We start from the raw sequence: 25,101 nt of genomic DNA on the forward strand, positions 1-25,101 counted from the left end.
ATTGTACATTTATATATAGCTCTGACATATACCGGAGTGCTGTACAGAGAACACTGAGCCGGTCACATCAGTTTCTGTACCAGAGGAGCTTACACTCTAATAACCCTCCACAATCACACACTAATATTATTATACATTTATATAGTTACTAGTTAGGTTGAAAAAAAGACACAAGTCCCTCTAGTTCAGCCAATAAAAGGAAAACAAAATATATGTTTGTATATATGTGTGTGTGTATATATATATATATATATATATATATATATATATATATATATATATATACATACACATACACACATATACATACACACATATATACACACACATACAGAGTATATATATATATATATATATATATATAAATCTGACGTATTCTTCAGTGCTGTACAGAGAACACTGAACAAGTCAAGTCAGTCTCTGCAGCTGAGGAGCTTACACTCAAATGGCACCCCCACAGTCATCACAGAACCAGAGGAGCTTACATTCTAATGTCCCTCCCCCCCCCAGTCACACACTATTATTATTATTATTATTATTATTATTATTATTATTATTATAAAGGCATATAGCGCTGACATATACCGGAGTGCTGTACAGAGAAAACGCTGAGCCAGTCACATCAGCCTCTGCACCAGAGGAGCTTACACTCTAATGCCCCCCCCCCCACACACACACACAGTGTCACACACTATTATTATACATCTATATAGCTCTGACATATACCGCAGTGATGTACAGAGAAAACCCTGAGCCAGTCACATCAGCCTCTGCACCAGAGGAGCTTACACTCTAATCCCCCACCACAGTAATCACGGAACCAGAGGAGCTTACACTCTAACTCTGACTTAGGCCGCGTACACACGCGCGGACTGTTTGCCCAACCTTGTTCGTCAAACAGTTTCGGCAAACAGTCCGCTCAAAATTTGCATGAGCGGACTTGCCCACACACGAGCGGACTGTTTCAGCAAACTGTTTGCCAAACAGTTCGCTCAACTTTTGAAATGAACGGACTCGCCCACGTAAGGAGGAGGCAAATCCGCCCATTTCGAGCGCGTGTACAGGTAGGCGGGGCCCGCGAAGGAGACGTCGCAGGCTCCGCCGCCTGGAATGGGCTTAAAGGGGAACCCCAACGCCGAAAAAAATCGGCGTGGGGGTTCCCCCAAAGTCCACACCAGACCCTTGTCCGAGCACGCTACCCGGCCGGCCAGGAAAGGGGGGCGAGCGAGCGCGCCCCCCCTCCTGAGCCGTACCAGGCCGCGTGCCCTCAACATGGGGGGGTGCCTTGGGGAAGGGGGGGCCGCGCGGCCCCCCCACCCCAAAGCACCTTGTCCCCATGTTGATGAGGACAAGGGCCTCTTCCCGACAACCCTGGCCGTTGGTTGTCGGGGTCTGCGGGCGGGGGGCTTATCGGAATCCGGGAGCCCCCTTTAAGAAGGGGGCCCCCGGATACCGGCCCCCCACCCTATGTGAATGAGTATGGGGTACAATGTACCCCTACCCATTCACCTGTGAAATAAAGTACAAAAAAAAACACAACACAGGGAAAAAATATTTTATTGCACAGCTCCGGGGGTCTTCCGTCTTCGGGGGTCTTCTCGCCGGACTCCTCCGCTATCTGTGTGTAGCTCTTTTACTAGCGGAGGAGTCCGGCTTTCTTCCTCCCCGCCGCCGGCCTCTTCTCCCGACTTCGGGGGTCTTGTCCCCCTCTTCGGTTCTTCTGCCGGGCCACCGCGCCTTCTTGTAGCTCTTTTACAGGCGGTGGCCCGGTCTTCTGTCGCCGCTGCCTTCCGTTCTTCTGTCGCCGCCTTCGGTTCTTCTGCCGGGCCACCGCGCCTTCTTGTAGCTCTTTTACAGGCGGTGGCCCGGTCTTCTGTCGCCGCTGTCGTCGCCGCCGCCTTCCGTTCTTGTTTTTCTTCTTGTTCTTCTTCTTCTTCTCCTGGAGATGTTGACTCGACGAGCTCTCCGGCCGGAATGCCAGAGCCGCGCTGTGCGGTCACTTATATAGTGACAATGGGGCGGTGTCACATGGTATATGTCACATGGGTTGGTCACATGGGTTGATGTCACATGGGGACTATGACATCGTAAGGGGGCGGGGTCACCATGTGACCAACCCATGTGACATATACCATGTGACACCGCCCCATTGTCACTATATAAGTGACCGCACAGCGCGGCTCTGGCATTCCGGCCGGAGAGCTCGTCGAGTCAACATCTCCAGGAGAAGAAGAAGAAGAAGAACAAGAAGAAGAACAAGAACGGAAGGCGGCGGCGACGACAGCGGCGACAGAAGACCGGGCCACCGCCTGTAAAAGAGCTACAAGAAGGCGCGGTGGCCCGGCAGAAGAACCGAAGGCGGCGACAGAAGAACGGAAGGCAGCGGCGACAGAAGACCGGGCCACCGCCTGCAAAAGAGCTACAAGAAGGCGCGGTGGCCCGGCAGAAGAACCGAAGAGGGGGACAAGACCCCCGAAGTCGGGAGAAGAGGCCGGCGGCGAGGAGGAAGAAAGCCGGACTCCTCCGCTAGTAAAAGAGCTACACACAGATAGCGGAGGAGTCCGGCGAGAAGACCCCCGAAGACGGAAGACCCCCGGAGCTGTGCAATAAAATATTTTTTCCCTGTGTTGTGTTTTTTTTTGTACTTTATTTCACAGGTGAATGGGTAGGGGTACATTGTACCCCATACTCATTCACATAGGGTGGGGGGCCGGTATCCGGGGGCTCCCGGATTCCGATAAGCCCCCCGCCCGCAGACCCCGACAACCAACGGCCAGGGTTGTCGGGAATAGGCCCTTGTCCTCATCAACATGGGGACAAGGTGCTTTGGGGTGGGGAGGCCGCGCGGCCCCCCCTTCCCCAAGGCACCCCCCCATGTTGAGGGCACGCAGCCTGGTACGGCTCAGGAGGGGGGGCGCGCTCGCTCGCCCCCCTTTCCTGGCCGGCCGGGTAGCGTGCTCGGACAAGGGTCTGTTGTGGACTTTGGGGGAACCCCCACGCCGATTTTTTTCGGCGTTGGGGTTCCCCTTTAAGCCCATTCCAGGCGGCGGAGCCCGCGACGTCTCCTTCGCGGGCCCCGCCTACCTGTACACGCGCTCGAAATGGGCGGACTTTCCGAGCGGGAACAGTCCGCTCATTTCGAAAGTACAGCGGACAGGCCCACACACGGGCGGACTGTTTGCTCAAACACAGTTTCAGCGGACAGTTTTTCGGAATTTCCGAAAGACTTTGTCCGTCCAACTGTCCGCTGAAACTGTCCGCTGAAAGCCCACACACGAGCGGACTGTCCGCCCAAACACTGTTCAGCGGACAAGGTTGGGCGAACAGTCCGCCCGTGTGTACGCGGCCTTATACCGCAGTGCTGTACAGAGAACACTGAGCCAATCACATCAGTCTCTGTACCAGAGGAGCTTACACTCTAATGTCCCCCCCCCCCCCCCCACAGTCACACACTATTATTATTATACATTTATATAGTTACATAGTTAGGATGAAAAAGGCACAAGTCCATCTAGTTTAACCAATAAAAGGAAGAAAAAAAAAAAAAAAATATATATATATATATATATATATACACACACACACACTATATATATATAAATCTGACATACAGTGCCTTGCGAAAGTATTCGGCCCCCTTGAACTTTTCAACCTTTTGCCACATTTCAGGCTTCAAACATAAAGATATAAAAATTTTATTTTTTGTGAAGAATCACCAACAAGTGGGACACAATTGTGAAGTGGAACGAAATCTATTGGATTTTTGAAACTTTTTTAACTAATAAAAAAATGAAAAGTGGGGAGTGGAAAATGATTCGGCCCCCTTGCGTTAATACTTTGTAGAGCCACCTTTTGCTGCGATTACAGCTGCAAGTCGCTTGGGGTATGTCTCTATCAGTTTTGCACATCGAGAGACTGAAATTCTTGCCCATTCTTCCTTGCAAAACAGCTGGAGCTCAGTGAGGTTGGATGGAGAGCGTTTGTGAACAGCAGTTTTCAGCTCTTTCCACAGATTCTCGATTGGATTCAGGTCTGGACTTTGACTTGGCCATTCTAACACCTGGATACGTTTATTTGTGAACCATTCCTTTGTAGATTTTGCTGTATTTTTGGGATCATTGTCTTGTTGGAAGATAAATCTCCGTCCCAGTTTCAGGTCTTTTGCAGACTCCAACAGGTTTTCATCCAGAATGGTCCTGTATTTGGCTGCATCCATCTTCCCCTCAATTTTAACCATCTTCCCTGTCCCTGCTGAAGAAAAGCAGGCCCAAACCATGATGCTGCCACCACCATGTGTGACAGTGGGGATGGTGTGTTGAGGGTGATGAGCTGTGTTGCTTTTACGCCAAACATATCGTTTTGCATTGTGGGCAATAAGTTCGATTTCGGTTTCATCTGACCAGAGCACCTTCTTCCATATAGTTTAACCAATAAAAGAAAAAAAAATTATATATATATATATAAATCTGACATATACCACAGTGCTGTACAGAGAACACGAACAAGTCACATCAGTCTCTGCAGCAGAGGAGCTTACACTCTAATGTCCCCCCACAGTCACCACAAAACCAGAAGAGCTTACACTCTAATGTCTTCCCACAGTCACACATTATTATTATTATTATTATACATGTATATAGCTCTGACATATACCGCAGTGCTGTACAGAGATCACTGAGCCAGTCACATCAGTCTCTGTACCAGAGGAGCTTACACTCTAATGTCCCCCCCCCCCCCCCCCCACAGTCATCACAGAACCAGAGGAGCTTACAGTCTAACGTCCCTCCATGTCTTTAATGGTTGCTCACAGGTAGTATATAACCCTCCCCAGGAGAATGTTCTTGTTAAGGGAACATTCACTTTTATTGGTAAGTGGTGGCAAATCTTTTTCTTGTTATCTCACCAAGACAGGAAGTGCGATGATATTTCCCCTCCAAGGACACAGACCGGCTTCTAATCCCCCCCTGGGAGTTTTATCTGGAGCTCTACTTAAAAAAAACAAGTCACACGGGAAGCCGCATTAAACGGAGACGTTTGTTGGGCTCCAGATATCGGAAATCATTCCTTTGTTTGCTCTTGGAGCTTGAGGCTCGGAGCTGTCCGGGGACATCATGGATGACGTTCCCCCTCCTCCGGTGATGAGATGTGAACACAAGTTATCACCAGAACCAGAGGGTGAAAATTTCATGTGATTATCTATTCACAATCAAGGCTGAAAATCGCAGTATAGACGATGGATGACGTCACACCATACAAAGCCTCGGCTCTCTAAAGGTTAGGCTTGGTAGATGGGTGAAGAGGCCTCTAAATGGTCCTCCAGGTCCCTTCTTGTGTTATGCCCTATTGCCCCCAGATTGCCATATTTTTAAGGCTTCATGTCCTCCAGTGGCAGGATTGCCAGTTTGTGGAGTTTATTAAGAGCTACTAAATGTATGTTTAATGATTTTTTAATTCAAACATTTAAAGCAGGGGGAGACCACCTTGGAAAGGTGGAGATTTCCCTGTGTAAATAGGCTAGCTCTAACCCTAACATTTAACCCTAATCCTAACATTTAACCCTAATCCTAACATTTAACCCTGGCCCTTAACCCTAAGTCTAGCTCTTAAGCCTAACCCTACCCCAACATGCATCTTCAGATGCATAAAGGTTCCTGGACAACTTTGATGCGACTATAATGCAAATTTACACTCTCTGGCACTCAAGTAGCATTAAAGTAGTGCAGGAACCTTTATGTGTCCAAGGTTGCATGTTATGGGCTAGAGTTAGGGTTAGGGGGTAGGTTAAGGGTTAGGGTTAAGAGCATCGGTTAGGGTTAAGTGCTAGAGTTAGGTTTAAGAGCTAAGGTTAGGGTTAAAGGCCAGGGTTAAGAGCTAAGGTTAGGGTTAGGGGCTAGTGTTAGGGCTAAGCTTAGGGTTAGGGTCAAGAGCATAGGTTGGGGTTAAGGGCTATATTTAGGGTTAAGAGCTAAGGTTAGGGTTAAGAGCTAGGGTTGGAGATAAGGGCTAGAGTTTGGGTTAAGAGCATAGGTAAGGGTTAGGGGCTAGGTTTAAAGTTAAGAGCTTGGGTTAGGGTTAAGAGCTAAGTATAGGGTTAAGGGCTAGAGTTAGGGTTAAGAGCTAGGGTTAGGGTTAAGAGGCAGGGTTAGGGTCAGTGATATAAGTAACTCAGTTAAAATAAACGCAGTTACTTTAGAGGGTAACGAATAATCTAACTGATTACACTTCCCCTCATGGTAACTCAGTTCCCATTACTTGGGCGGCACTACCGCAATAACATCTACCACCCGGGAGGCCCCGAACAGCCAGGCACCGCCGCGGGGAGGGGGGGGGCTTTCGCCCGCTGAGCTGAGAAGAGGGTGAGACTCAGAGAGACTGCCTGGACCACCCCATCCCACCCCACCCCACCTATCCAGAGAGTGAGAATGTAGGGAGGCGGGGCGGACACTGAAAAATGAAGTCAGCTGACCAGCTGACACCAATCGAGTGAAGGGGAGGGTCTCTCTCTCTCTCCTTCCCCATGAGGAAAGGCATCCCTGGAGGCATTCAAGTAAGTGACTGTCTGACGATTAGAATTGCAGTGCAATCGATCCATCCCAAGTCCTCCACCAAGTCCTCCACCACCTCTGCTTCTTACTGATCCCATCCCGACCCACCCACCATCACTTCTACAACAGAGGGGATGGGGGGATACGGTAGGGATGAGATCAGTGGTGGTGGGGGATGGGATCAGTAAGATGCAGAGGTGGTGGTGGGAGAGGATGGCACCACCACTGCTGCCACCCCCCCAAGTACTGTACACCACTACCGGTGCCATCCCCCCCAAGTACCACCGCTGCCTGCCACCACCCCCAAGTACACCACCGCTGCCACCCCCCAAGTACTGTACACCACCGCTGCCACCCCCCTAGTACTGTACACCACCGCTGCCACCCCCCAAGTACCACTGCTGCCACCCCTCCAAGTATACCACCACCGCTGCCACCCCCCCCCCCCAAGTAATGTACACCACCACCACTGCCACCCCAAGTACACCACCACCGCTACCAACCCCCCAACTACCACTGCTACCACCCCCCCCCAAGTACACCACCACTGCTGCCAACCCCCCCCCCAACTACCACCGCTGCCACCCCTCCAAGTACTGTACACCACCACCACTGCCACCCCCCCCCAAGTATACCACCACCGCTGCCAACCCCCCCAACTACCACTGCTGCCACCCCTCAAGTACCACCGCTGCCACCCCTGTCACAGTTACTTTGCTGAGTATCTAATTACTTTTCCAATGTAGTAACCGAGTTACTAACGCAATTACTTTTTGGGAGAAGTCATTTGTAACTTAACTAATTACTTTTTTAAAGTAAGATGACCAACACTGGTTAGGGTTAAGAGATAGGGTTAGGATTAAGGGCTAGAGTTAGGGCTAAGAGCTAGGGTTAGGGTTAAGGGCTAGGGTTAAATGTTAGGGCTAGGGTTAATAGCTAGGGTTAGGGTTAAGGGCTAGGTTAAGGGGCCAGGGTAAGGGTTAAGGGCCAGAGTTAGGGTTAAGAGCTAGGGTTGGGGTTAAGGGCTAGAGTTAGGGTTAAGGCCTAGGGTTAAATGTTAGGGTTAGGGTTAATAGCTAGGGTCAGGGTTAAGAGACAGGATTAGGGTTAAGGGCTAGAGTTAGGGTTAAGAGCTAGGGTTAGGGTTAAGGGCTAGGGTTAATAGCTAGGTTTAGGGTTAAGGGCTAGGTTAAGGGGCCAGGGTAAGGGTTAAGGGCCAGAGTTAGGGTTAAGAGCTAGGGTTGGGGTTAAGGGCTAGAGTTAGGGCTAAGAGCTAGGGTTAGGGTTAAGGGCTAGGGTTAAATGTTAGGGCTAGGGTTAATAGCTAGGGTTAGGGTTAAGGGCTAGGTTAAGGGGCCAGGGTAAGGGTTAAGGGCCAGAGTTAGGGTTAAGAGCTAGGGTTGGGGTTAAGGGCTAGAGTTAGGGTTAAGGCCTAGGGTTAAATGTTAGGGTTAGGGTTAATAGCTAGGGTCAGGGTTAAGAGACAGGATTAGGGTTAAGGGCTAGAGTTAGGGTTAAGAGCTAGGGTTGGGGTTAAGGGCTAGGGTTAATAGCTAGGTTTAGGGTTAAGGGGCCAGGGTAAGGGTTAAGGGCCAGAGTTAGGGTTAAGAGCTAGGGTTGGGGTTAAGGGCTAGAGTTAGGGTTAAGAGCTAAGGTTAGGGTTGAAGGTTTGGGTTAGGGTTAAGGGTTAGAGTTAGGGTTAAGGTTTAGGGTTAAATGTTAGGGCTAGGGTTAATAGCTAGGGTCAGGGTTAAGAGACAGGATTAGGGTTAAGGGCTAGGGTTAAATGTTAGGGCTAGGGTTAAGAGGCAGGATTAGGGTTAAGGGCTAAGGTTGGGGTTAAGGGCTAGATTTAAATGTTAGGGTTATGGGCTAGCCCTTACCCTTACCTTTATTACTAATCCTAACTTTTAACCTTAGACCTTAACCCTAACCCTTAAAGTGATTGTAAAGGCTTGTTCTTTTGTTTTTTATAACAAACATGTTATACTTACCTCCAGTGTGCAGCTCATTTTGCACAGAGTGGCCCCGATCCTCCTCTTCTGGGGTCCCTCTGCGGCTCCTCTTCTTATCAGATAACCCCCTAGGAGAAGCGATCTCCTGGGGGGGGGGTTACCTTGTGTCCATAGACACGAATCCAGGACTCCCCCCGGCGTCTGTGTTGTTGGATTTGATTGATTGACCGCAGCGGGAGCCAATGGCTGCGCTGCTATCAATCTACCCAATCAAGAGCCGAGTACCCCGCGCAGTGACTGCCCGAAGTTTTTTCACCTTAATGCATAGGATGCCCCTTTAACCCTAACTGTAGCCCTTAACCTTTACTCTGCGACTTCGGACACGTAAAGGTCCCTCCACTACTTTGATTGCGACTTCACTGCTACTTGAGCACCAGGGAGTGGAAAGTCGCATCAAAGTCGCGCTCCGTGAACAGAACTGTCGCGCTTTCCCCGTACGCCGAAGAAAAATGCGCCAAAAACGCATTAACCGCGAGCTGCATAGATGTGACCCGCGTACAGATGAAGGATTTCTCTTCGTGGAGGCTGGCAATGCCAACTTCCCATCGGGAGAAGGCGGATTGAAGTGACTCTAGAAGTAATAAAACCAGAAGATGAGTCTCACAGGCGTCCAACCAGCAGGTCGGCAGTGACGGCTCCCGGATTTCTCATAGGACATCATTTTACAGACATTTTATCCCCCCTCCCCTCCCCCCCTCAATATACAAAGCTGACAGGCCGAGGTCTGTTACAAATCGAACTTGTTGGAGAGTTTTGCGGGGTTTTTTTTGCGGCATTCCTCCGGCGTTGCCTCATTCTATCCCCGGAATTCACATATATATTCCCAGCGACAGCCAAAGAGGCGAAATCTTTCCATGAATACTGACCCCGATGAAGATGCGGATCTCCAGTGACCGATGTGGCAGCAAAGTATGCGGAATGTCCCTAAAACGCGCCGAACGTTATGCACAGCTGTTTTTCCTTGTGGGGGGGGGGGGGATGATTACAATTTATCGCGAAGGGATCCCGCTTGACACAAGAGCTTACATTCCATCGACAGAACGCCGGAGGCGGTTTGTAAACCTGTGAGGGTGATGGGTTTGACCCCTCCCCCAGAGGAACTACAGGTCCCAGAATGCGGCGGGGGAACGTTCATGGACTGTGTGACTGCGATGAGTGGTGATTAGTGGTGCGGGGTTCGGGGATCACGGGCGTTCCGCGGGCGGGTCCTAAAGTGCCCCTTTTATTATCTGCATGAAATACGTCCCCGGCCTGTCACAATATACAGCACCACCATCGTTCCTCACATCCACCTTTCATCCCCATTCAGCTCCAGGCAGTGACTTTGCCTGGGCCGAGACAATGACATCAGTCTGCTGCGGGCAGGAGGGAGCATTTCCTCAGTCACCACTTATTTGCCTTTGATCTGCAGATGAATAAAACAGAGCAGATACAAAAATAACAATGTCACTTTGTATCTCTCTATTACCCGTCTGACCAATGTTTATAAACAATGTTACTTTGTTTATAAACATTGTTCAGATAAGAGATACAAAGTAACATTGTTTATAAACAGTAATCAGACAGAAGATAGAGATACAAAAGTAGCATTGTTTATAAACATTGATCAGATAAGAGATACAATGTTACTTTGTATCTCTATCTCCTGTCTGATTACTGTTTATAAACAATGTTACTTTGTATCTCTTATCTTAACAATGTTTATAAACAATGTTACTTTGTATCTCTATCTCTTGTCTGATCAATGTTTATAAACAATGTTACTTTGTATCTCCTTTCTGAACAATGTTTATAAACAATGTTACTTTGTATCTCTATCTCCTGTCTGATCAATGTTTATAAACAATATTACTTTGTATCTCTATCTCCTGTCTGATCAATGTTTATAAACAATATTACTTTGTATCTCTATCGCCTGTCTGATTACTGTTTACAAACAATGATACTTTGTATCTCTTATCTGAACAATGTTTATAAACAAAGTAACATTGTTTATAAACAGTAATCAGACAGGAGATAGAGATACAAAGTAACATTGTTTATAAACAGTAATCAGATAAGAGATACAATGTTACTTTGTATCTCTATCTCTTGTCTGATCAATGTTTATAAACAATGTTACTTTGTATCTCTATCTCTTGTCTGATCAATGTTTATAAACAATGTTACTTTGTATCTCTTATCTGATCAATGTTTATAAACAATGTTACTTTGTATCTCCTTTCTGAACAATGTTTATAAACAATGTTACTTTGTATCTCTATCTCCTGTCTGATCAATGTTTATAAACAATATTATTTTGTATCTCTATCTCCTGTCTGATTACTGTTTACAAACAATGTTACTTTGTATCTCTTATCTGAACAATGTTTATAAACAAAGTAACATTGTTTATAAACAGTAATCAGACAGGAGATAGAGATACAAAGTAACATTGTTTATAAACAGTAATCAGATAAAAGATACAATGTTACTTTGTATCTCTATCTCCTGTCTGATCACTGTTTATGAACAATGTTACTTTGTATCTCTTATCTGAACAACGTTTATAAACAATGTTACTTTGTATCTCTCTATCTCCTGTTTGAACAATGTTTATAAACAATGTTACTTTGTATCTCTTATCTTAACAATGTCTATAAACAATATTACTTTGTATCTTTCTATCTCCTGTCTGAACAGACGGTCCCTTTTCTTACATGAAATGACTGGCATTGCTGTTATATTTCCCCAGCAATATCCGGCTGTCATTCCTGCGGCTGGGAATTGCCGGTGAAGGGGATGGGGCAGAAGGACCCTGCGTAGTTTAGTGAAGTTTTGTTGGGGGTGTAGCGCAGCAAGGCTACGATCCGAATCTAGCTGAGAACACATGCGGCGCCGCGCACTGCGCTCGAAGAACGCGACCGGCGCTCTCTGCATTTAGTCCCGTTACATCGCACATTAAAAACGCATTGAAAACAAGCGGTCACCCTCCGCACACGTCCACGTGTACAATTCCACGCACGCGGGTGCGGGAGGGACCGTCTCTCCGGCCTCCGCGTGTCAGATGGGAAGAAGCCCGGGAAGGTTTCGTCATCTCGCGGTACGTCTCACCTCCGGGTGATTCCGACTCGATCCAGCGATCCGTCTTTAGCGCGGCGACCTGAAAACACACAAATGATGGGGGGGGGGGGGGGGAGGGGAGGGAAGGGGAGGGGGGGGGGGGATTCTATGAGATTAATTTCCCATGAAATCCACATACATCTCAATAATGGTCTCTACATATCTGTACATGTATCCCGGCTGATGGGAACATGTGTGTCCAATTATCAGTCTGGAATTCCAGCGTCTCTGGAATGGCCGGGCACAGACACGCCCACCCCGACATCCATCGCTACCGTCGGTCCGAACTCCGGGCAACCGCCAGAAACGCACGGAAAAAAAAACATTTCCGAGATGTTTTTACCGATTAAAATATTTGTGTTTCAGCCCATCCAGTCTTGAGATTTACACAGCTCTGCTACACACAGTAGACATGTGCAATTCGTTACGTTTCCGAATTTAAATTCGGATGAATTTTTTTTGGTTTTCGGAAATTCGGATGTATTCCAATTTCCGAATTACAACAGTACCGAATTTGAACAAATCCGAAATAACGGAAAAAAAATAAAAAAATTATTTGGACCAAATTCACAATCGAACGGATTTTACTCGTTTTCGAAACGATTCGAATAGTTTTCAAATCAATTTCGAATCGTTTTTCGAAGTCGAAAAGTTTTCGAATTGACAGCGCATATTTTTTTCGACACTGATCACCGTATTAGTGTCACTGGCCCCCAAAATGTGTCGGTTAGCGTCCGACTGTCTGCCGCAATATCGCAGTCCCACTATAAGTCGCTTTAAAAAGTAAAAAAAAATAAAAATAATAATAATAATAATAATAAAGAGATTCCATAGTTTTGTAGACGCGATAACGTTTGTCTGAACCAATCAATATACACTTATTGGGATTTTTTTTTTTTTTTTTTTTTTACCAAAAACATGTAGCAGAATACATATTGGCCGAAATTGATGAAGAAATTAGATTTTTTTACATTTTTTTATTGGATGTTTTATAGCAGAAAGTAAAAAAAAAATATTTAGTTTTTTTTTTTTCAACATTGTCCCCAAAAAATTGTCAGTTAGTGTCCGATTTGTCCGCCGCAATGTCACCACCCCACTATAAAATCGCTGATCGCCGCCATTACTCAAAATAAATAAATAAATACAAATGGCATAAATGTATCCCCTATTTTGTAGACGCTATAACTTTTGCGCAAACCAATCAATATACGCTTATTACGATTTTTTTTTTTTTTTTATGTAGAAATACGTATCGCCCTAAACTTTTTTTTTTTTTTTTTTTTTTTTACAAAAAATATGTAGAAGAATACATATCGCCCTATGTATTCTTCTACATATTTTTTGTAAAAAAAAAAAATCGCAACAATTGGACAATTTGGAAGAAAAAAAAAACAATATTTTTTTACTTTCTGTTATAAAACATTCAATAAAAAAAAAAAAAAAATTTAATTTCTTCATCAGATCAGATTCAAAAATGAAGAAATTACATTTTTTTATTGAATAGCAGAAAAGTAAAAAAAATATTGTTTTTTTTTCTTCCAAATTGTCCAATTGTTGCAATTTTATTTTTTTATTTTTTATTGGATGTTTTATAGCAGAAAGTAAAAATATAAATATATATATATATATATATATATATATATATATATATATATATATATATATATAGGTTATATATGCGGCAGACAAATCAGACACTGACGCTTTTTTGGGGACAATTTTGAAGAAAAAAATAAAAATAAATTTTATATATATATATATATATATATATATATATATATATATAATTTATTTTTATTTTTTTTCTTCAAAATTGCCCCCAAAAAAGTGTCAGTGTCTGATTTTTATTTAGTTTTTTTACAAAAAATATGTAGAAGAATACGTATCGCCCTAAACTTTTTTTTTTTTTTTACAAAAAATATGTAGAAGAATACATATCGCCCTAAACTGATGAAGAAATTAAATTTTTTTTTTTTTTTTTATTGAATAGCAGAAAAGTCAAAAAATATTGTTTTTTTTTTCTTCCAAATTGTCCAATTGTTGCGATTTTATTTATTTATTTATTTATTTTTACCAAAAATATGTATAAGAATACATATCGGCCTAAACTGATGAAGAAACTCAATTTTTTTACATTTTTTTTTTTATTGGATGTTTTATAGCAGAAAGTAAAAAAATATATTATTTTATTTTTTTTCTTCAAAATTGTCCCCAAAAAAAGTGTCAGTGTCCGATTTGTCCACCTGCAAAAATAATAATGAAAATGGCACGATTAAAAAAAAATTAATAATAATAAAAATGACATAAAGCTACCCCCTATTTTGTAGACGCTATAACTTTTGCGCAAACCAATCAATATACACTTATTGCGATTTTTTTTTTTTTTTTTTTACAAAAAATATGTAGAAGAATACATATCGGCCTAAACTGATGTAGGAATTACATTTTTTACATTTTTTTATTTATTTTCTTCACAATTGTCCCCAAAAAAGTGTCAGTGTCCGATTTGTCCACCGCAAAAATAATAATAAAAATGGCACAATAAAAAAAAAAAAAAATTAATAATAAAATCTCCTATTTTGTAGACGCTATAACCTTTGCACAAACCAATCAATATAAGCTTATTGCATTTTTTTTTTTTTTTTTTTACAAAAAATATGTTAAAGAATATATATCGGCCTAAACTGATGAAGAAATTCAATTTTAAAAAAAAATTTGGGATTGGACTTTTATAGCAGAAAGTAAAAATATAAATATATATATATATGATGAAGACATTACATTTAAAAAAAAACATTTTATTGGATGTTTTATAGCAGAAATGTAAAAAAAATATATTTTTTTTCTTCAAATTTGTCCACATAAATCTATCCCCTATTTTGTAGACGCTATAACTTTTGCGCAAACCAATCAATATACGCTTATTGCGATTTTTTTATTTTTTTAACAAAAATATGTAGAAGAATACGTATCGCCCTAAACTGATGAAGAAATGTATTTTTATTTCTTTCCGATATTTATTATAGCAAAAATGTATAATTTTTTTTTTATATATATATATATATATATATATATAGCGCAAAAAATAAAAACCGCAGAGGTGATCAAATACCACTAAAAGAAAGCTCTATTTGTGGGGGAAAAAGGACGTCAATTTTATTTGAGTGCAACGTCACACGATCGCGCAATTGTCAGTTAAAATATCGCAGTGCCGTATCGCAAAAAATGGTCTGGTTAGGAGGGGGGGGGGGGGGTAATTCTTCTGGAGCTGAAGTGGTTAATTTTTTTTAGTATGGGGTCCCCTTTAAAGAGAACCCATGCAGGCAGGCAGACATGTTGGCACGCACATTCCTGTCCGATGCGATTTGTTCAGTCGTCGCTTAAGCACCGCGGTGCGTATAAATAGCATGGAAATATAATAAAATATTGATTTAAAGTCTCTGGAAAAGATTACATTTGGTGGGTAATGGCCGGGGGCCGGTCCGAGCGTGGCGTGCCCGCGGTTTTACTTCCCGTTTAGCGCGGTAATTGTATAATGAGGATCTGGGCCTTTTATCCTTATTAACAATCATCATCTTGGTAAGTGGACGCAGTTCCTGCATCACGTCATCATAAACACAGACGCTGCGCCCGCCATGTCCTGCCGATGACCTCCGCTTTATTGCTCTTCTACGTTATTCAATGACTTCACCTCCGGAGGATTTACCCCCCCCTCCCTCCCTCCTTCCTGACCAGGCCATTCTTTGCAATACGGCACTGCGTTATTTTAACTGACAATTGCGCTGTTATCTGACGCTGTACCCAAATAAAATTGATGTCCTTTTTTTTATTTTTTATTTTTTTTCTACATATAGAGCTTTTTTTAGGGGGTATTTGATCGCCTCTGCGGGTTTCCTTTTTTGCGCTATAAACAAAACAAAACAAAAAAAAAAAACAGACAATTAAAAAAAAAAAAAATATTTTTTACATTCTGTTATAAAACATATCCAGTAAAAATAAATAAAATTTCTGCATCAATTTAGGCCAATATGTATTCTGCTATATATTTTTGGTAAAAAAAAAAAAAAATCCCAATAGACGTGTATTGATTTGATATCTACAAACTATGGGAATTACATTTTTTTTTATTTTTTTTACTTGTATTGGTGGCGATCAGCAATTTACAGCAGGACTGCGACATTGCGGCTGACAATCTGACACTAATGCCCCGTACACGCGGTCGGAAATTCAGACGGAAAAGGTCCGATCGGATTATATTGTTGGAAAATCTGATCGTGTGTGGGCTCTATCGGACCTTTTCCTTCAGAGGTATATATATATATATTCGCTATTGCCATACAAATGGGTGGGCTTGGAGCGCAGTGCTCTGTGCCCCGAGGTTCACCCTTTTTTGAAGCCTACTAGAAAAAACACCCACCCCATGCGCCCTGCATGTGCCCTGGGTCGGACACATGGATGGGGGTGGCACCCGTGCGCCCTGCATGTAGATTAGGGGGTCAGACACATGGGTAGGGGGGGTGGCGCCGTTGCGCCCTGCATGTAGATTAGGTGGTTAGACACATGGATGGGGGGCAGCGCCCATGCGCCCTGCATGTAGATTAGGGGGTCAGACACATGGATGGGGGGAAGCGCCTGTGCGCCCTGCATTTAGATAAGGGGGTCAGATGCATCAATAAGGGGGTACGGCGCCTGTGCTCCCTGCGTGTAGATTAGGGGGTCGGACGCATTGATGGGGGGGGGGTGGCGCCTGTGCTACCTGCAGGCAGATTAAGGGGTCTGACGCATGGATAAGGAGGGGCGGCGCATAGATTAGGGGGTCAGACACATGGATAAGGGGGGATGGGGCCTGTGAGCCGTTGCGCCCTGCATGTAGATTAGGGGGTCAGACACATGGATGGGGGGGTGGCGCCTGGGCGCCCTGCATGTAGATTAGGGGGTCGGACACATGGATGGGGGGCAGCACCTGTGCACCCTGCATTTAGATTAGGGGGACAGACGCATGGATAAGGGGGTACGGTGCCTGTTCACCCTGTTTGTAGATTAGGGGGTCAGACGCATGGATAAAGGGGGTACGGCGCCTGTGTACCCTGCATGTAGATTAGGGGGTCAGACGCATGGATAAGGGGGGGGCGGCGCCTGTGCACCCTGCATGTAGATTAGGGGGTCAGACGCATGGATAAGGGGGGATGGTGCCTGTGCGCCCTGCATGTAGATTAGAGGTTCGGACGCATTGATGGGGGGGGTGGCGCCTGTGTAACCTGCAGGTAGATTAAGGGGTCTGACGCAAGGATAATGAGGGGCGGCGCGTAGATTAGGGGGTCAGACGCATGGATAAGGGGGGATGGTGCCTGTGCGCCCTGCATGTAGATTAGGGGGTCAGACGCATGGATAAGGGGGGATGGTGCCTGTGCGCCCTGCATGTAGATTAGGGGGTCAGACGCATGGATAAGGGGGATGGTGCCTGTGCGCCCTGCATGTAGATTAGGGGGTCGGACGCATGGATAAGGGGGGATGGTGCCTGTGCGCCCTGCATGTAGATTAGGGGGTCGGATTATTCTTTGATCAGTACCGTCTAACCCTCAGAAGGAAAACATGAATGGCAACTTTTAGGGCCAGTTGGCAACCAGAACGCGGTTTGGGAACCCGAGTTCGATGTGCGTTTCCTGCACTGCATTCAAAATGCACTTCGGTTGTGATCTGCAGCGGGTGTCAATATTAAGTCAATGACACCCGAAATGTAGGTCTCCACCACAGTGCGTTCGCCTACACCAGATCGCACGGCACAGAAGCTCCATGCGGTGCGGTTGCAGTGAGTTTCCAGAAATCAGTGCATTGCTTTTGGTGCGATTCTATGCGACTTCAGCCCATGCAAAACGAATAGGCTGAGATTGCACAGAACTGCATGTGAGTCACGCAGGAATGCACAGTGCGTTCCTCTGCAGCTCCCATTGTGAACCAGCCATTAGATCAGTATATAGCGTTGGATACATTCATATGTACAATAGGAACGGATATTTGTCTTTGAAATCGTTCGTAATTGCTTAGAAATGTCTGAATAGTACAGAGATCGGAATGTCAGCGAATATTAATGATCCTCAAAGTGTTATGTTTACTTAAGTAGAACAGAAGACAGAAAATTCCTGATTGATTCTGTCCTCAGGATGTTCTCCGCCTGGGAAGAGAACGTCAGCGCTGCAGTAATAGAGGAAGGAGCTTTACAAGTAGATGAATACTATATTACCAAAAGTATTGGGACACCTGCCTTTTACATGCACATGAACTTTAATGGCATCCCAGTCTTAGTCCGGAGGGTTCAATATTGAGTTGGCTCCACCCTTTGCATCTATAGCAGCTTCAACTCTTCCGGGAAGGATGCCCACAAGGTTTAGGAGTGTGTCTATGACCATTCTTCCAGAAGCGCATTTGTGAGGTCAGGCACTGATGTTGGTCAAGAAGGCCTGGCTCACTGTGTCCGCTCTAATTCATCCCAAAGGTGTTCTATCGGGTTGAGGTCAGGATTCTGTGCAGGCCAGTCAGGTTCCCCCACCCCAAACTCACTAATTCGTGTCTTTATGGATCTTGCTTTGTGCACTGGTGCACAGTCATGTTGGAATAGGAAGCTCACCATCCCCAAACTGTTCCCACAAAGTTGGGAGCATGAAATTGTCCAAAATGTTACAACTTGCGTTCCTTCTAGTTATATGATGTCTGGATACTATTTGCAGGTTTGTTATTTGGCCTAACAAAGGAAGTGATACCTTAAAGCAATATTAAACATGTAATATATTGCCTCTTACAAGTTCTTACATTTGATGGCTGCATTAGTTTTCTTGTTTAGACTTTGGTAGAATGGCCTTGAAATGGTTTAGATGGGATAGCTGTGGAATGGTTAGGTGGGATGGCCTTAGAATGGGGAAGTGGGATAGCCCTGGAATAGGATGGTGGGATGGGCTTGGAATGGGAAAGTGAGATAGCATTGAAATAAGATGGTGGGATGTCCTTGGAATGGGAAGGCAGGATTTCCTTGGAATGGGAAGGTGGGATGGCCTTGGAATGGTTAGGGGGGTGGCCTTGGAATGGGAAGGTGGGATGGCCTTGGAATGAGATGGTGGCATGGGTTTGGAATAGAAAGGTGGGATAGCGTTGGAATAAGATGGGGTGGGATGGCCTTGGAATGGGAAGGTGGAATGGCCTTGGAATGGGAAGGTCGGATGTCCTTGGAATGGGATGGTGGGATGGCCTTGGAATAAAATGGTTGCATGGGCTTGGAATAGGAAGGTGGGATAGCTTTGGAGAAAGATGGTAGGGTGGCCTTGGAATAGGAAGGTGGGATGTCCATGGAATGGAATGGTGGGATGTCCTTGGAATGGGATGGTGGGATGGCCTTGGAAAGAGAAGGTGGGATGGCTTTGGAGTGGGAAGGCGGGATGGCCTTGGAGTGGGAAGGTGGGATGGCCTTGGAATGAGATGGTGGCATGGGCTTGGAATAAGAAGGTGGGATAGCCTTGGAATAAGATGGTGGGATGGCCTTGGAATGGGAAGGTGGGATGGCCTTGGAATGGGAAGGTCGGATGTCCTTGGAATGGGATGGTGGGATGGCCTTGGAATAAGATGGTTGCATGGGCTTGGAATAGGAAGGTGGGATAGCCTTGGAATAAGATGGTGGGGTGGCCTTGGAATGGGAAGGTGGGATGTCCATGGAATGGGATGGTGGGATGTCCTTGGAATGGGATGGTGGGATGGCCTTGGAAAGAGAAGGCAGGATGGCCTTGGAGTGGGAAGGCAGGATGGCCTTGGAGTGGGAAGGCAGGATGGCCTTGGAGTGGGAAGGCGGAATGGGAAGGTGGGATGGCCTTGGAATGGGAAGGTGGTATGTCCTTGGAATAGGATGGCCTTGGAATGAGAAGGCGGGATGGCCTTGGAATGAGAAGGCTCGGTGGCCTTGGAATGAGAAGGCTCGGTGGCCTTGGAGTGGGAAGGTGGGATGGCCTTGGAATGGAAAGGCAGGATATCCTTGGAATGGGATGGTGGGATGGCCTCATAATAGGATGGTGGGATGACCTTGGAATAAGATCATTGGATAGCCTTGAAATAAGATGGTGGGATGGCCTTAGAATCAGAGGGTGGGGTGGCATTGTAATGGGATGGTAGGACAGCCAACAAGCTAGCTATACGTCTATCTGAATGATGTTTTCTTGAATACTGATACCGATTACTTCTTATTTTCTCCCGCAGTCGCTCTTGAATGAACTGGACAGAAGTATGGGAAGATACAGAGACGAGGTCAATCTAAAGACCGCCATCATGTCTTTCATCAACGCCGTCCTCAACGCTGGAGCAGGAGAGGTGAGCTTATTACAGTTTCAAAAAGCAAGTTCCCTTCATCTACATGGTGTGAAACTAGGAGGAACAGAGGGTCCAAATGTCTGGGGGCCCCTGAGGTCAGAGGGCCCAGGTAATATGGCCCTTCCTTCCTCCAGTGGTGTTCTTTCATTACATACTGTACAAATATTTCTCTTTATTTCACTTTTCTGGAGCACTCAGTCGGGGATTCGGAAGTCTCCATTAACCTTGTCCTTGCTCTCGGGGTCTTTCTCGGTCTGGCCCACGCTTCCTACCTGTGTACCGTATGTTCTCCATGGCGCCCCCTCTCTTTTCATTAGCTCCCTTCACCTGACCTACCCTGGTGTATCAGAGAGCCACATGCCACTCTTTTGGCTTTGACTGAAACATAAAATTGGAAGCCCGCACGTATATTCAACCTTCCTGTAATAATGGAACTGGTGATAAAAGTTTTTTCGTCTTTCCATAAATAGGTGACCTCTACAGCCCTTGTTAAATATTCATTGCCCCGCCTTCAAAGGTATTTCTTTAGCCTTGAAATATTTAGGAAGTACAGCGCCTTTTTTTTTTTTTTTTTTTAGACTTTACTGGCTACATACTTGTTCCAGGTCATTGACCCATTTCAAGGTGGTCCTCCTGACTTCATCACAGGTGCAGTGCCTTCTAAAACAATGCATGACAAGTATAGGGAGCAATTGTTTTAAAGGGCCCTCCTCGTATATCTACAACAGCCTGGGGGGGGGGGGGGGGGTTGGTCTGTTTTCTATCACTGCCCCGTCCTGCACACACTTCATAACAATATCCTCACCCGCTGTGCACTTGAAAACAAAGAGTCAGCTGTGATTGAACGCTTCCAGAGCTGTTCCTTTAAAAGGCCATTTCTCGGGGCCAATTCACTGTTAGGGGCCCCCGAGGCGCGCACGCGGTGCCGGTAGCACAAAATATTTTAATGGTTTATGACGTGATCTTATTTCCAAAACACGGATCGCATGGGTGATAGATGACGGGCGCTGCGGATTGTTCCCATCTCCTCCAATCTTCAGGAGATTGAAAGATGCAGCGCAGAGCCATCCAGTACTTAGAGGATCGCCGGATAATGGGGGTTTCAAGTGAAATTCCAGTTTGGTGGAACTGAAATTGTATATTTTATATTGTATTTTATATTATTTTTATATTGTATATATATATATATATATATATATATATATATATATATATATATATATATGTATATATATATATATATATATATATATATATATATATATATATAAATTGTGTGTGTATATATATATATATATATATATATATATATATATATATATATATAAATTGTGTGTATATATATATATATGTATATGTATATATATATATATATATATATATATATATATATATATATATATAAATTGTATATCCAGCCAAAATGCTTGCTCTGGTTTTGTTTGAAGTTTTGAAGGGTTAGATCCCCTGCCATTTTTTTTTTTTTTATTGCAGTCTGTGTCCCCGCTGGGGAGATTTAGTAGCAACTACATGTGACCAACCATTACATTTATATGCTAATTCCCTCTGGGATTCTTTAGAATTGTTACATTGTATCTCATATTACAAAGACTTATGTATTTCCTATGCTTCTCAGCTCCATCTAGTGGCCATCTTGTGGTTTTACTTTGGGCCATAATAAAAGAACATTTGTTCAGATACAGTGGCGGGTGGTGTTTTTTCTTTTTGGGGGGGTGGGAAGGCGACGGGCAGCCACCCTCCCCTCCCAGAAGACAATCAGGACATCAAAGCTGCAAACAGCCCCCCCCCAGAGGACAGTGATGACATCAAAGCTGCAAACAGCCCCCCCAGGAGGACAGTCAGGACATCAAAGCCACAAACGCCCCCCCCCCCAAAGGACAGTCAGGACATCAAAGCCGCAAACGCCCCCCCCAAAGGACAGTCAGGACATCAAAGCCGCAAAAAACAGCCCCCCCCCCCCCACAGAGGACAGTCAGGACATCAAAGCCGCAAACAGCCACCCCCAAAGGACAGTCAGGACATCAAAGCCGCAAACAGCCCCCCCCCCCTCAGAGGACAATCAGGACATCAAAGCCGCAAACAGCCCCCCCCCCCAGAGGACAGTCAGGACATCAAAGCCGCACTTGCCCCATCCAGGAAGCGGGCGGGCGGCTTGTCTGGCAGCTTTCTTCCTCCTCCTGTGGTGTGGATCACAGCAGCTTCCGCCGTGCATCCCCCTCCCCCTCCTAGGTGTCCAATAGGATCGCCTAACTTTTCAGCCAATCTAGCTGAAACATAGAATTTTTCTAACCCTAATGCATAGGATGCATTAAAAACTTTAAACAAAAAAAAAAAATCAGCTTTGAGTGTATGGAAGGTTAAAAGCAACCTCAGTCCCAGCTCATCCCAATAGCCACGCCCCCTGATTCATTTTACCCCCAGTGGCAACAACCCCCCCCTGCTGTTTGCAGGTCAGTCCGGCACTTACCCCATCGTGGCGGGTGGCAGAGTGGTGTTGCGGCTCCTCTTCTCACCCATGGCGGCTTCCAGCTCCTTCCCTCCTCCTCCTAGGCGTCCAATAGGATCACCTGTCCTTTCAGCCAATCGGGTGACCGGTGTCAAAACCCACTCCCTGATTGGCCGGAAGGAGGATCAGTGTTACAACAGTGAATATTGATTCGCTGTTGTAACACACCTGGGGTGGGATCGGAGTGCACTCTCTGCAACCCCTGCCCACCCTATATTGAGGCCTATTAGAGCCTCTGTCTCTGGCTAGTGTCCTGAAAGGGTCCGGACGCATGGATAGGGGAGGTGCCGATGGACAGGGGGGGGATGGGTGATGCCTTTGCACCCTTAATGGACTGGCTGCCTCTGGTGGCTATCAGGATGAGCTGGGGCTGAGGCCGCTCTTTACCTTTTATATCAGGCAAAATGCGTCAGTGGGTGTGGCTAGTGGGAGGAGTTGGGGCTGAGGCCGCTCTTTACCATCTATATCAGGCAAAATGCGTCAGTGGATTTGGCTAGTGGGAGGAGTTGGGGCTGAGGCCACTCTTTACCTATTATATCAGGGGTCTCCAAACTTTCTAAGCAAAGGCCCAGTTTACTGTCCTTCAGGCTCTGGGGGGGGGGGGGCAGACTATGGGCAGTGGGAGTAGAAAAGGCCTCAATTTCAGTGGCCCATGCACCCTTAATGGACTGGCCGCCTCTGGTGGCTATCAGAGTGAGCTGGGGCTGAGATAGCGCTCTTTACCTTCTATTTCAGGCAAAATGTGTCAGTGGGTGTGACTAGTGGGAGGAGTTGGGGTTTGAGGCCGCTCTTTACCTTCTATACCAGGCAAAGTGCATCAGTGGGTGTGGCTAGTGGGAGGAGTTAGGGCTGAGGCCGCTCTTTACTTCCTATATCAGGCGGAGTGCGTCAGTGGGTGTGGCTAGTGGGAGGAGTTGGGGCTGAAGCCGCTCTTTACTTTCTACATCAGGCAAAATGCTTCAGTGGGTGTGGCTAGTGGGAGGAGTTGGGGCTAAGGATGCTCTTTACTTCCTATATCAGGCAAAGTGCGTCAGTGGGTGCGGCTAGTGGGAGGAGTTGGGTCTGAAGCCGCTCTTTACCTTCTACATCAGGCAAAATGCGTCAGTGGGTGTGGCTAGTGGGAGGAGTTGGGTCTGAAGCCGCTCTTTACCTTCTACATCAGGCAAAATGCGTCAGTGGGTGTGGCTAGTGGGAGGAGTTGGGGCTGAGGCCACTCTTTACCTTCTATATCAGGGGTCTCCAAACTTTCTAAGCAAAGGCCCAGTTTACTGTCCTTCATGCTCTGGGGGGGGGGGGGGGGGGGGTGGTGCAGACTATGGGCAGTGGGAGTAGAAAAGGCCCCAATTTCAGTGGTCCATCATTGATTTTAATGGGTGAAATATTGGTATCAATGGGAAGATTGGTGCCCTGTTGAAAGTGTTAGTAGGGAGAATGGTGCCCCCCAACATTGGTGACAGTTGGTGAAATGATGCCCCAAGGGCCAGTAGTTTGGAGAGCACTGTTCTATACACTCGGAGCTGATTGGTGTGCGGTAGACATGTGCAAAAAAATTGTTTTGTTTCGTTTTGCTTCATTATTTACATAAATCCGTTTAGTTAAATTAGTTTAATCTGTTTTTTTTGGAATTTGTTTCATTTATTTGTATTCTAATTGATTCGCATTCGGATCGATTTGAAGCGTATTTGAATCAATTTCAAATAGTTTTTTCGCATTCAAATTCAAAACGTTTTTGGGTTCGAAAAGTTTTTTAATTCGAATAGCTTTCCAATTTCCAAAGAGAATAAAATAGAATAGAAAATAAAGGAATAGAATAGGAAAAATATAATATAATAGAAAAGAATATAACAGAAAATTAAAGAATATAATATAATAGAGTAAAACAGAACAAAATAGAACAGGAAATAAAAGACCAGAATAGAGTGGAATAGAATAGAATAAAAATAAAAAGAATAGAATTGAAAAAAAACAATAGAATAGAAATAATATAACAATTTTCCAAAATTCAAATAGAATTAATTCAAATTTGAATAGAATCGAGTAGAATAGAATAGAATTTAACACAACAGTATAGAAAAAAAATAACAAAATACAATGAATATAACCATCTTCCTATTCTAATATATTCTTTTCTATTCTATTCAAATTTGAATTGATTCTATTTTAATTTTGGGAAATGGTTATATTCTTTCTATTCTATTTTTTTTTTTACTTATATTATTTTTCTATTTGTTTATTCTTTTCTATTCTATTATTTTATTTTCTATACTTTTCTATTATATTCTCTTTCTATTCAAATTTATTCTATACAAAATTCTAATTTTGGAAGATGGTTATATTCTTTCGATTTCTTTCGTTCTGTTTTTTTTCCCCATACTATTCTTTTATTTTCTATTCTTTTCTAATCTATTATTTTCTATTCTATTCAATTTCAAATTGATTCTATTTGAATTTTGGGAAATGGTTATATTCTTTCTATTCTATTCTATTGTTTTTTTTTTAGTTCCATTCTTTTCTATTCTATTGTAGTCTATTCTATTCTTTTTTTTTTCTATTCTATTCTTTTCTT

General features: G+C 44.6%; 1 protein-coding gene across 1 annotated transcript in view; it reads left to right on the top strand.

Annotated features, from left to right (window-relative positions):
* The window catches only part of DAAM2 (dishevelled associated activator of morphogenesis 2), a gene marked incomplete in the record, with an annotated part of 380,667 nt that overhangs the window by 231,965 nt on the left and 123,601 nt on the right, over positions 1-25,101 (top strand). Inside the window, 1 exon segment of the mRNA XM_077485388.1 lies at positions 19,898-20,008. Coding sequence (XP_077341514.1) covers positions 19,898-20,008 — 111 coding nt within the window.

This window comes from Lithobates pipiens, unplaced genomic scaffold (assembly GCF_037356315.1).
Source record: "Lithobates pipiens isolate NorthernLeopardFrog02 unplaced genomic scaffold, aLitPip1_a1.2 Scaffold_18, whole genome shotgun sequence".
Classification (NCBI taxonomy): domain Eukaryota; kingdom Metazoa; phylum Chordata; class Amphibia; order Anura; family Ranidae; genus Lithobates; species Lithobates pipiens.